The 13,966-nt window shown below is 43.4% G+C and overlaps 1 protein-coding gene across 1 annotated transcript; it reads right to left on the bottom strand.

Moving 5' to 3' along the window:
- Positions 1-88: 88 nt before the first annotated feature.
- SNRNP27 (small nuclear ribonucleoprotein U4/U6.U5 subunit 27) lies at positions 89-13,698 on the bottom strand. Its single transcript, XM_069942783.1, has 6 exons — positions 13,591-13,698; positions 12,070-12,184; positions 7,217-7,332; positions 6,557-6,636; positions 4,704-4,768; positions 89-409 (listed from the first exon to the last, which is right to left on the bottom strand). Exons 1-6 carry the CDS (start codon positions 13,628-13,630, stop codon positions 355-357), a joined length of 471 nt encoding a protein of 156 aa, XP_069798884.1. The 5' UTR covers positions 13,631-13,698; the 3' UTR covers positions 89-354.
- Positions 13,699-13,966: the final 268 nt, after the last annotated feature.

Here is a 13,966-nt window from a genome sequence, read left to right as displayed (position 1 = left end):
AGCTAGTTTTTTTTGTTATATACTTTAACACTACAAAAATCCCTGTGTACAGCCCTATATGTGGAAGAGAGACAAGATGGCAAGGATGTCACTTACATAACAAAAACTTTTATTATACATTACCATGAAGGGACAAATAACACATATCCAACAAAGGGTAAAAAATAATCAATAAAAAGGAGAAAACTAAGTTCCGTTACAGGTTCCTAGGATTACCAGCTAGACCAGAGCCACCTACATGTAGTCAGAGAATTGTGATGTCGGCAGCACAACTACAGTGAATTGTCATACAGCGGCAGATCCGTGATGTGAAGACTACAACCAGCAGACGTATCCTGTGTATACTTCTATATGTCATGCAATGAAGTCCAAAGGTCTGTTGAATCCTCCTTTTCGGTTCATGTATTGTCTGCAATACAGACATAAAAAGAACAATGTTAGAGATTTTACCTTTATTCTATTGCAGCTAAACAGACATTTTTCTGAGTGAGGGAAAGCTGGGTGACAACCACTGGAAAAAGCTGGGTGACAACCACGGTGCCTCTTTGAAGTGCGTTGTCACTTTAGAGTGTATGTTCAGAGGACACGTCAGGAATATTTCTCTTGCAGATGCCAAGGCATAGGCATAGAGTGGCATATGTTGCCCATAGGTTCTATAGACTGTGTTTACATAAGGGCACCACAGGTCGCCCAAACAGCTGATTATGTATTGATGGGCTATCATTATGGAGCGTTTACACAGACAGATTTCTGAAGCCAAAACCAGGAACAGACTATAAACAGGGAACAGGTCATAAAGGAAAGACTGAGATTTCTTCTCTTCTCAAGTCCATTCCTGGCTTTGGCTTCCAAAATATGTCAGATAAATCTGTCTGTGTAAACACACCATTAGGATAGGCCATCAATCAGTTTTGCCTTGTAATCCCCTTTAAAGTAAAAGCTAATGGAGTATAGAAAGCTGGAATGTCTCCTCGCTCCCTTTCCTATCCCTGACCTTGCTTGATTGACAGTTATCAGAAAGATAAACCCCAAGCAGGGTCAGGGATGGGGAGCTAAGAGGCATAGGTATGCATTGTCCCTTAGACTACATTTACCAGGCCCATTCACACTATGTCTTTGCAATCCGATTTTTTCATCAGTTTTTGCAAAAATGGAAAAATTTATGCATTTGTGTGCATTCGTTTTGATAAGTTTTTACATGACATTTAAAAAAAAAAATAAAAAATCCCTAAAAAAAATGTACACAAAAACATAGTCGACCTAATTTTTGTGCCTGTAACAAAAAAAAAAAACCTGATCCTTTTTTTTTTCCTTAAAGGGATAGTGCACCCAAAAATTTTTTCTTTCAAATCAACTGCTGCCATGAAGTGCCAGAGATTTGTAATTTACTTCTGTTAAAAATTCTCAAGCCTTCCAGTATTATTAGCTGCTGTATGCAAAGCAGGAAGTGGTATATAAGTGGTCTGGAGAGCAGGAGAGGTTTTCTATGGGGATTTGCTCCTTCTCTGGACAGTTCCTGACATGGACAGAGGAGGCAACAGAGAGCACTGTGTCAGACAGGAAAGAAAACATCACTTCCTGCTGGACACACAGCAGCTGATAAGTACTGGAAGGCTTGAGATTTTTTAATAGAAGTAAATTACAAATCTCTGGCACTTCATGGCAGCAGTTGATTTGAAAGAAAATTTTTTTTTGGTGCACTACCCCTTTAAGGGTAGCTTCACACGTCTGAACGACCGCTTTGTGTATGTAACTCTGCCGGCCGCTTAACCCCTTCAGCTGCCGCCCAGCTCCTGCTCCGCTCCCGCTCTGTATACATAACCTATCCTCGCTGCACGGGGTCCCGGCGTACTGCTCTCCCGCCCGGCCAATCAGTGTGTTGCCCTGCCGCAGCCACTGATTGGCCCGGCGGGAGAGCAGTACGGACAGGACCGTGCAGCGAGGACAGGTAATGTATACAGCGGAGTGGGAGCTGAAGGGGTTAAGCGGCCGGCAGAATTACATACACGCAGCGGTCGTTCAGACCGCTGTGTGTATGTAGTGAAAGTGATCTGCCAGGACCTAGCCGACTCGCAGCGTTATTAACGCTGCGAGTCGGTACGTGTGAAGCTACCCTAAATGAAAGTCAATGGAAAAACTGACACACCTAAATGCACACGTTTTTCCATTCATTTTTTGCAAAAACGAATGAAAAAAAAAAAAAAAAAAAACGGATTTCAAAAACGTAGTGTGAACCCAGCCTAACTAAGCAAGGAGGCATACTGTGAACAGGAACAGGGACTCCTAGTTTATGACAGGAATCCCTGCACTGGTTAAAAAAAAAATCTGAATTGGCCAAATCAGATTCTAATCAATTCCAATGGCTCATTCACACTTGTGTTGAGTGAAAAACCTGTAGCGCTGGCCATAATGGTTGTCATCCAGCTTTTTCTGGAAACAAACCTCGAAAAAGAATAAAAAAAAAAATTGCTGACAAGGAAAACATAGTTTGCGGCTCGGCAGTGTACCTTTTGCAGGTATTGTGCTGAATTCATATGATTGTTGTATAACTTCTCCCCCATAGGCTGCAGCATAGAGATTTCACATTTTTCCCCTTACTACTGACGTTTTTGGTTTTTCTCCAGAGAATGCAGGAAGCCTTGAATTCATTAGTGATATGTGGAGGAGCGGATAACTGAGGAGAAGTGTGCAATGTGCAGTGAGAAGGAACATAGCCTGGAGCTGGCCATTACTGTCCTCCACTCATGCACATGAAGCGTCTCCATTAGGGGCAGTGATGTGGAGGTGGTGCCCTGCTCCCTACGCGGGTATGTGTGCACAGGAGTGACTGATAGTGAAAAGCCATAGGGTGTATGTAAATGTAATAACAGTATGTCCCACTTTCTATACTGTAACAAATAGCAAAGCACTTAATGTTAAGAAATGTTCTCACAATTCCAGAAGAATCCCATTTCCTCTGATCTTTTGTACATGTGCCTTCGCTCGTGCGTTCCTAGCACTGTTGCCTGGCAACCATTGTGTAACCGCGTGTTCGGGACGGCCTCCATGTCATCTCTGCTGTTATTTTCTGCAGTTCCCACTGAGATGTTTCAGGGAATATTATAAATCTTTTCTAAATATACATTAACTCACATTCTGATCACTACAGCCTGCCTCACATTAGACGTTGTACCCTTTTTTAAGAAAAGCCTTTCTACCATATGAAGGTAGCGCGGCTTACCATGAATTATTAGTACAACCGGGCACAAGACAAGGAGGTATGTGCCAATAAATCTAATGGCTGTAAACCTGATGGAAAGGACAAGTTCTATGCAAAACCAATGAGTGACTAGTTGTAACTATCCAATCTGTCTGCATATAGCTATTCATGACCAGCAAATGGAAAGCTGCCCCCATAGGATTAAAGGGCTTGTCTAATACAGGTGTCAAACACGGGCCCTCCAGCTGTTGCAAAACTACAATTCCCATCATGCCTGGACAGCCAAAGCTAAATTGACAGATCCTGCTCTGTTTGGGTACAGGGATGGATCTATCACTCAAAGCAAGGAGGGGAAGGGAGAAGCCACCGGGGACTGTTTAATGTTCAGGCAGCATTAGCCTGGGAACCTATAGTGTCTCTTATTCTGGAAGACATAAAATGTCTGTGCATTACATGGACAGACATTGAGGTCAATGAAAAGTATGTAATTTCTCCTGTGATGGCTATATAAAACTGTACAGAAACTGCTTGTCCCTCAAACAACTGATCTTTATGGCTCCTAGTGCAATGGTCTGTTCAATGTGGGCAATACTGACCTGTATTGTCTTAGGGTATTATTACACTGGCTGACCATTTTAGATCAGCGCTCATTTACTAGACCTATTAGAAAGCCACATGGACATTGTTAGCGATGTCCATGCAGCCCTTGCCCAAACACCTGATACCTTACCTCTCCCTGCTCCTGGTCTCTCCTGTGCTCTGCAGCTTTCCAGTCCCTGGCGGCGGCAGCGTCTCAGTAGCCAGTCAGCTGACAGGCCGCTCAACTGGAAGCTGCGGAGCACAGGAGAGAAGACAGGAGCGGGGAGAGGTAAGGTATCAGGTGTCTGGGCAATCGTCAGCCACGCATTGCTATTACACGTAGTGACAACTGATATCGGAAGATCGAGATGCTGTGAATAGGTCCACCATCAGCCAAGTTCTGAGCATGAGCCCTATTAATCCCAATAGTGCTTGTGCATGGAACCTGGCTAGTGTGGGACTTCTGGTATCAGCTGTGACTGCACACTGATCAGGGAACAGGATCATAGTGAAAGGTATCCTTTAAACAAAAGCTGTGGGGGCTGCCTGTGGCTGGGTTAGTGTGTAGTATTTGGTCAGCAAGACGAGCGGAAGTGACAGAGAACACAATGGAACGATTTGTATCTTTTCTGTGTCAGTTTCCATTCCTGGCTTTGGGTAAAGATAATGACCAAAATACTGAATGTAAACCCAGTGTAACAATCTAATCCAAAAGTGTAGGCTATAATGTTTACGCAATAACAAGCTCAAAATTTATACATGTAACATATGCCATACAGTGGCATTCATCATCTATTTGATACTGTGTGTATGTATGTATGTATCACTTCCAGAGCCCTGTGAAGATTTTTGAGCGTGCACGACAGGGGGTTTCCCAACATCAATAATGTAAAACAGAGGAAGAAGAAGTGGATGGGGGTCTTACCTGTATTTTCTTTTTTGAGACACATTTATGGCATATGCATTAACAGATCCATCTACTTTCTTCCCCTAAAAAAAACGAAATAATGTAAGGACACAATTGACAATTTAAAGCAATGCAAAGATAGGACAAACATCCATAACATTAAAACCACAAAGATTTCCAAATATTGTGTACGTCCCCTGGTGTCACCTAAACAGCTCTGACTTGCTGGGATCACGTGTTGGTAGCATGAACTTCCTTTTCAATGGGCGCTTAGCGGTAGTAACAGCATGGCTACAATATACACCGCTCTCTGCTCCATTCACTGTATATGCAGGAGCTGTGGTTCTAGTAAACGACTGTTTGGTGGTCAGGCCGCCACCAGACACTAGTAACCTATTTTAGAGGATAATCAATCAATAAAAAGTCCCCAGAGGATCCCTTTAAATGGTCACGGTTGTTTCAAATAACTTCCCTCCACTTTTGATGGCCTATGTGATTCCTTACATATTTATAAATACATTTATGAAAAAATACTTCTCATCCCAGACAATAAGTTTTAATGTCTCGGCCACATGCAGTCTGATGTTTACTGCTTGTTGTCAAGCTCAGCCTGTCTCTATAAAACAGGGACCAGGACAATCACAGGAAGTGTGGGCAGAACTTACCTAATGCTATAAGCAAAAGAGGGAGAGAGACTGGATGTCTACCTTAAATCAGAGAACCTCTCCGTCCTACAGAGGATTCTCACTGTCCATGAAATAATAAGGGTGTCCATTTTATAACAGTAGTTCTGTGCTTAGTGTAACCCCTCTTCCTTGCTGTAATGTTGCTGCATCTTTTCTTCCTGCTCACAGCTAGTGCTTAAAGTGACACTGTCACCCCTTTTGTGCATTCTGACTTCTCTACATAGGTGTAAAGGGTAAATTTAGAAGTTTTCACACCTTATTTTATATCATACATCATAGTGCTTGTTCAAGTAAAAAGTGATCTTTTATCAACTGCAGATTGTGCTAAGTGGGCGGGGCTTCACTGCATTAGTGCCACTTAGCCCCGTCCACAGCATCACAGTTGGCCCTGCCCCTCCATGATGTAATTGGTAAGCAAGCCCCACCCCTCGATGTCCATTGGTGGGCCGTCCAAGAGGGGGTGGGGCCTAGACCTTTAGGCCAGCCTGTTCCAATGGCCGGCGAGGGGGCGGGCTTATGTGCCTATGACATCATGGAAGGTCGGGGCCAACGGTGACCCTGTGGGCAGGGCTAAGTTGCGCTAATGCAGTCAAGCCCCACTTAGCACAATCTGCAGTTGATAAAAGATCACTTTTTACTTGAACAAGCAGCATGACGTATGATATAAATTAAGGTATGAAAAACGATAAATTTACCCTTTACACCTGTGTAGAGAAGTGACAACAGTGTCACTTTAAGTAACCCCTTCTCCCTTCACGTGCCATCTATAGTGCTATACCATAAAGCTTTCCACAGCACAGTGCCATTCTGTTACTCCTGGGCACTTTCATCAGCACTATGTCATGGCACTGCAGTAAGGGAGAAGGTTATATGTCGCATCCTATTTCTTTATATAGCTTTAGAAACCTTGTGCAGAGAGGTGCCAGCACACTGAAAATGTAAGAGTAAGAACTCAGCACAAACTATTGGTATTGTACCAATGCATCTAAAATAATCTCTCTGTAAGTACTTGGTTCAAAAGAAAAGGTCAAATACTTTTGGCTACATTTTTGTACACAAACATTTTCTAATAAAGACAGACCGATCACGTTACTTGCAGGGTTGACAGAAAACAAGAGCATATGCTATACACACAGTGTGACATGCTGTAACACAAAGGTAAAAACAAACACACAACTGCATTACCTTGGTGGTATCAAATGTACTGAAACCCATCAACTTCATCATTTCAATCTCCTCTTCGGTCTTTCCTTCAAGATCCTCCGCTGTAGAAAGAAATGCTACATGGTTAGAAAAAAAAAAAAAAAAAAAAAACATCTGCAAAATTACTGGCCTATCAGCAGGATATGCAACCACAATGTGATATAATGAAGTACTGTATATCCACTCAAAACAGACTGGATATAAAGACACCACTAACACCTTCTGCCACACTGCACCATACACAGCAGGTGATTACAAAAGGAGCAATAAACAAAAAAACAAAACAAAAAAAAAAAAAAACCTGCTTTTCGGTCAATTTGGCTCCATGACTCAGTGAGGTCTTAATGAAGGGCCACCGGATTCTGTGCTGCATCACGCCTGTTTGCAGCCAAGTGTGATGCAATGCATTGACTATGACAAGATGTGACAGCACAGCATCTTATGCCATCACATTTTTCGGCGCTGGAAGCCCTTTACTTTTATTGCATGGAAATGTGACAAGTTGGCCCTTGGACCAAAACAAAACAAAAAAAGTTTATGCACCCTTTGCACACAGATATTTTGGTGTCTTATCAGTCCACCATTATACACAATATTGAAAAGAAACTACACATAATATAGTATTTGCCTTTGTATGCTCACCTGCAATCTGCCGCTCCTTGACCACTTTTGAATCTTTACCGTCCTTCTTGTCATCATCGCGTCTGTCCTTAATTCTACCAGGTGAGAGGGAGGAGGACCTGTGCCTGCGGGGTGACCTGGTAACACAGAACATATAGATCTCAATGCTCTTATTTACTATGTACAGAATGCTACCCAAATGTACCAGTTAAAGGGAACCAATCAGCACGATTGTGCCAATATGGTTCCCAGCAGTATATTAGTATAGAGCTTCTGTGCAGCTTGTGGAGTATACCAGCCATGACGGCAGAAGTAGCTTTACTATTATTATGCTGCATGAGGCCGGGAGAGGGGCAGCAACTAGTCATTTGGGAGGGGAGCTGCCATGACTAGTCACCTCTCTGTCTGTCAGCGCAGTGCGTGGATAATTGACAGACACCCGGTAGTAGCCTCTCTGCCTGTCAATCATCCCAGCACTGCCCGTGGACAAGCAGAGTGCCGTGACTAGTCACGGGCTGCTCTCCACTCAGATGACTAGTTGCCTCCCCTCGAATGGTGTCATAAAACTTTTTTTCTCCTTTGTAAAGCTACCACTGCTGCTGCGGCTGGTATACTCCACAAACTGCACAGTAGCTCTATACTGTGCTGCTCCGAACCATATCAGCACAATCATGCTGATCGGTTCCCTTTAAAAGGTCTACGACATGCTATATGTGCAATAATCCATGGGTAATGCTACCTCTTAGTTACTTTCTGCAGGGAGGGTTGTGGTCACTGCGATGTAGTTACCTGGTTAGTCTACAGCTGTCCATACATTCTCTAATGTACCCCAGAGTTTGCTTACTGTGGAAATTATTGGGGTTGTTGGCCATCACTAGTCTCAAAGAAAGTCATGGCTATGTCTGGACGGGTCAGAGGTGTCTAACTACAACTTATTTACCTATACTGACCTAAACGTGGTATATTACTAGAGTATGCTAACACTAACACTTTATGACTAGTGGACCCAACCTCAGAATGAAAAGGCCATAGCCTTGATTTGATCCCCTTCTTAGTTTTCTGTGCACACCAGGAGATCTGAGTGCTGCTGTGCAGGGAGACTTTGAAGGTCATGCAGTGCTAAATCAAGGCGGCAACCTGTCATTCTTAGGATTAGTGAGGGTTGCAGAGGTTGGATACCCACTGATCATAAAATTATATTATATCCTAGTTATGGAAATACCCCTTTAACCCCTTGCCTCCGCAGCCTGTTTTGGCCTTAATGCCCGGGGCCTATTTTTTAAATCTGACCTGTCTCTCAATGTAGTGATAACTCTGCGGTGCTTTTAACTATCGCGATTATTCTGAGACTGTTTTTTCGTGACATATTCCTCTTTATGTGTGTGGTATACTTTGGTTGATACACTCAGTAGTTTTTTGTAAAAATCACAACATTTGAAAAAATTTGAAAAATTTACATTTCTTTACTATCTTTCTTAGGAAAAGAGAGTTTTGAATATAATGCCACATAAACTTATTATTGCTGTGACATCTACATCATTTATACACATGAATTCCACTGGACATGTGCAACCTTTTCTCAGTAAAATACTGGCTATATGTCCACTTAACCAATCTTTAGTCCATAATAAAACAATAGCCGCAGCTCCGGTCATGCGCCTGTCCGTGATGTACTGGCAGAATAATCTTCCAGTCCGGTGACAAGGAGCATTGTGTGCATGTCCGCCTGCGGTTCACGCGGCGGATATGCGTTCCACCGCCGTCTGCCGGAAATGGAAGATGTTTACAGCTCTGCTGCTCTTCCGGACATGCGCCGCTCACCCCGGAAATGACGTTCCGCATTCTACCATGTTTAAATGGCACATGACAGCTTTTAGACACGCCCCCTGAAGAAGCGCGAAACGTGAAACGTGCATAGGGGAGACGCTGACATGGGTGAGTGGTGATCTGCTTACTGGCTTGCAGGGTTTATGGTTCTTTTGGGTGGTAGTTAGTTAGGCGGATACTCTCCATTGTGGGAAGCTTGGACTCAAAACCTCCCTTGTGTATACTATTGTTGGTACTGCACTGATGATAATTGGTGTAGTTGTCTGCTGTAGCCTTTGTTACTTACTAGAGATGAGCGAACCTGGAGCATTCTCGAGTCTATCCAAACCCGAACTTTCTGCATTTGATTAGCGGTGGCTGCTAAACTTGGATAAAGCCCTAAGGCTATGTGGAAAACATGGATATAGTCATTGGCTGTATCCATGTTTTTCAGACAACCTTAGAGCTTTATCCAAGTTCAGCAGCCCCAGCTAATCAAATGCCGAACGTTCGGGTTCGGATCGACTCGAACCCGAACCTGGTTTGCTCATCTCTATTACTTACCCCACCGTGTCAGTTTATCTGGAATGCCATAAAACATCATGTTATGTAATTTTAAAATGTTTTTGATTATGAGTTTTGTGATTTATAAATAAAGATTTTTGGTATTACATTTAGTCCTTTTTTCTGTATACAAGACATCTACATCATGTCTACTTTATGGTGACTTCATTTGGTAAACGTCATTTTACTTGTTAGGATGTTAGAGGGCTTCAAAATTTTGCAGCGATTTTTCAAATTTTCATGAAAATTTCCGCTCTGATTTTATTAGAGACCAGTTCAGTTCTGAAGTGGATTTGTGGGGCCTGTATGTTAGTTACCCCCATAAATCCCTCCACTGTAAAACCTGCACCCCTTAAAGTATTCAAAGTAACATTTCATAAGTTTATTAACCCTTTAGGTGTTTCGCTGAAATTTAAGCAAGTTGGAGGGGAAATTTAAAATGTTCATTATTTTGGCAGATATTCTATTTTAATTAATTTTTTCCTCTTACACAGCAAATAATAACTGAAATATACCACTCACTATTGATTCTCCTTATTCCAGTGTTTCTAGAAATCCCCCATATGTGGTCGCAGTGTGTCACCTGACTCAACCACAGGCCGCAGACATGACAGAGGCCTGGTGAATTTTTTATTTCAGGGTTTTCTTTTAGCCATTACACCATGTCACAGAGGCCTTGCGGTGCCAAAATATTTGTGTAAGACTGGTGGACGTTTCAATCGGTACCATTCTGAGGGACATGTGACACCTCAATCATTTTTTTATGAGGTGGTGTGAATAAAAAACACAATTTAGCAGCTGTTTTTCACCATTTTTTTGTACGCTGTTTACTATACATTACATATGACATGTTACCGTTATTCGTCAGGTCGGTACGGTAACAGTGATATCCATTTTATATAGCTTTTGTTATAGTTTATGGCATTTATACTATAAATACTGTTTGTGTCTTGCATATTGTAAGAGCAGTAATATTTTATTTTTTTCACCAATGGAGTTACGTGAGGGCTTTTTTTTGCGGCATAAGCTGACGTTTTTAGTGGTACACCTTTTGGGTACATGTGACGTCTTGATCGCTTTTATCTATATTTTTAGGGGGTGGGATTAACAAAAAAATTGTAATTTTGATTATTTTTTTTGCAGCGTTAATCGGGCGGGATAATTAATGTAACTGTTAATAGATGGGGTTATTACGGACGCGGCAATACCAAATATATGTATCTCATTTATAGGGGATCATTTATGAAGGGGGATGGGGAATGTGTATATTTATATTTATTTATTAATTTATTTGTGTAATTATTTGTGTGTGTATATATGTATGTATTTGTGTTTCACTTTCACTTTGCAGGTGCCACTACAGAGAATGAATGAGCTGTCAGAAGCTGACAGCTCACTCATAGATTAGACCCCTGCCTCAGTGCAGGGGCCTGATTGGTCTCATCCATAGCAGCCCAGACGCAGGAAGCAGCATCTGGGTTGCTATGGTAACCCCCCCGAAGCCGCGCAAACACTTGCGTGGCTCCGGGGGTGGGGGGTGAAGGGGGGGGTCGGAGGGAGCAGATCTCCCTCAGGCTACTCCATAGACACAACGCGGTGTCTATGGGGTTAACTGCCCGGGGTAGGAAGCGCGGCTCCCCTCCGGGCAGAGGCATCGGGAGGAGGCTGTGTGACACAGCCTCCTCCCGCTGCCCAATCGCCGCTAGGGACAGAGGGGGGAGGCAGGGACAGCATGACGTTCCGGGAACATCATTTTGTGAGAGGTACCCGCATCCCATGACTTTCCCGGAACATCATATTGCGGCAAGGGGTTAAAGTGTCGCTGTCATTTTAACTTTCTAAATCAACAGTAGATGTGATATAAACCAAGTTTACAATTTACATTCAATATTATTTTTTTTGTTATCTTGGAGAACATGGCACTTTGTTTTCTGACAGAAAACAGCCAGAAAACAGGAAGTCCAGTGTATCCCAGGCCATCTGAGCGCTCACAGAGATAAGGCAGTCATGTGACTGATGGACACACTGAGCCGTGACTCTCTGTACTGGCCGGAATTCCTGGGTTTAGTCTTTTTTACAACAAATCTGCCTTCAGGAGACTGGACCTGGATTTCTGGTAAGTTCAGCTTTTACAGCATGATAACAACAAAAATAATGAATGTATATTGCAAACTTGCTTTATATCACATCTACTGTTGATTTAGATTTTGAACGTTATAACGACAGCGACACTTTAAACTGAAGCCTTTACCTCCATACCAGGAAGGTGTATAATTCAGCTGAAGCCAAAGGCCTCATACTCCTACAGTCACTCTGCACATGCTCACTATACTCAGTTTATGTACAGGTGCTGTCTATTTTATCTCAATATAGATGTATATTCAAGCAAACAAAGCATAAAACCACACTGGTTCGTGGAAAAAAATAAATGTATCAGCAATAAGTGGGTGACTATTTATCTAGTATTAGCTATTGGACCAAGCCAAACACCTGTAAGCTGGTACCTGGAGCGGCGTCTATGTGGAGAGCGTGACCGGCTTCTCCGTCTCTCCCGGGACCTGGAGCGCTCTCTTCTCCTCCTCTCACGTTCTCTAGAAGTGGATCTGGAACGTCTGCGTTCTAGAACGAACAAGAATTAAAACAATTTTACATTTTATAACATTAAAGGTTATCTAGGAGCAGACAGGAGAGGGCATCTATTAAATGGCCCATTTAATCATTTCCCCCCTGGCCTCCCCATATACATGAATGTTAGGCACAGCCTCCAGTCACAGCCACAGTTCTCCAGGGGTGCTGGGGAGGTGTGCCGCTCTATTCCCTGTCCGCCCCCTGACGACATATGCCTGCCGGGAGTTCTGGTCCGCACCCCCACATGCCTGCCGGGGAGGTGTGCTGATCTGCTTCCGTGTCCACCTCCGCTGCCAAACATAGAGCCGGGCAAATTCTTGATCGTCCATTCCATCATTTCCCTAAAAGGGGTCAGGCATTTGATCAAATTCCTAGGGAAATCATTCCATCATTTCCTGGGATTTGATTAAATCCCTGGATTCTATCATTTCACTGCAACATATGGCTTTTAGGGTACAAACCCACACACCGTATACACAGCAGATACGCAACAAATACGCAGCAAATACGCAGCAGATTTGTTGGTACAGATTTGATGCTGTGTTCAGTTATTTAGATATAATCTGCTGCGTATTTGCTGCGTATTTGCTGCGTATTTGCTGCGTGTTTGCTGCGTATCACAGCAGTAAATACGCTGCTTATACGGCGTGTGGGTTTATACCCTAAGAATGTGAGGAGAGAGGAAAAAAAAAACAGAAATTGCATTTTTAAAGGGGAAGCCTGGGCAAATAATTTTAAGATATGTTATAGCCCAAAAAAAGTTATGAAAATTACTAATAGACACTTATCATGGGAAACGCGCCTATAGTGTAAAGTTGGTGATGTCACGTCTCATCAACTGCTGCTCCGGTCTGTCCCACCTCTGCAGCAGGTGTCCGCAGTCTATGTGACGTGATGTCACCAACTTTACAGAGACCTGAACACGCTGTAGTAAGTGCAGGGAAAATGCACTACAGGTACGTTTCCCATTATAAGTGTCTATTAGTAATTTTCATAACTTTTTGTTGGGTAATAACATATCTTAACATTATTTTGCCTGGCCTTCCCCTTTAAGGAAAATATGCAGTGAGCATCTATGTGGTCTAAACCACCTGTTGTAAAACTACAACTCCCATCATGCCCTGACTGATCAGGACTGTTAGGACATGATGGGAGATGTAGTTCCGTGTCAGCTGGAGAGCCCCAGGGTAGGAAGCATTGATCTATAACAGGGATGGGGAACCTCTGGCCCGCAAACTACTGCAAAACTACAACTCCCATCATGCCTGGACAGGCGAGGACGCAGGTTCCCTAGCCACATCTATACTCTCTGTGTAGCCTATAACCCGCTATGTCTCGTATATAAACATACTCCCCGCAGCATACAGTCCCTAGCCGCCTATGTATCCAGCTCTCACCTCTCCGCCTGTCCGGTGACCGGCTCCTGCTGCGACCCATCTTCTCACCGCACCGGAAAACTACAGCCTGGAAATTTCTATACACTGCGCACACTCTAAACCGTTCCGCCTAACAACAAGAAGACAACATAAAGGTTCCGGCCGGAAGGAAACAAGCCTGTGTGCCGGTAGGACGGGTGTCATGTAGTATAGGATCCAGAAGGGGGCGCAGGCGAAACGCGGAAACGGTGCTCAACGAGGTTAGAGGAATGTTCTACAGAGTGGCCGGGGAGGTGGGTGCACCAGGGGTTATACAGAAGAACTTGTAGCTCTTAGGCCCCCATGTAAATCAGGGCTTCTATTTACTGTAGGCATGGGGAACCTCAGGCCTACAGCT

Source organism: Dendropsophus ebraccatus, chromosome 1 (assembly GCF_027789765.1).
Source record: "Dendropsophus ebraccatus isolate aDenEbr1 chromosome 1, aDenEbr1.pat, whole genome shotgun sequence".
Classification (NCBI taxonomy): Eukaryota; Metazoa; Chordata; class Amphibia; order Anura; family Hylidae; genus Dendropsophus; species Dendropsophus ebraccatus.
This window is presented reverse-complemented; position numbering and strand designations above follow the sequence as displayed.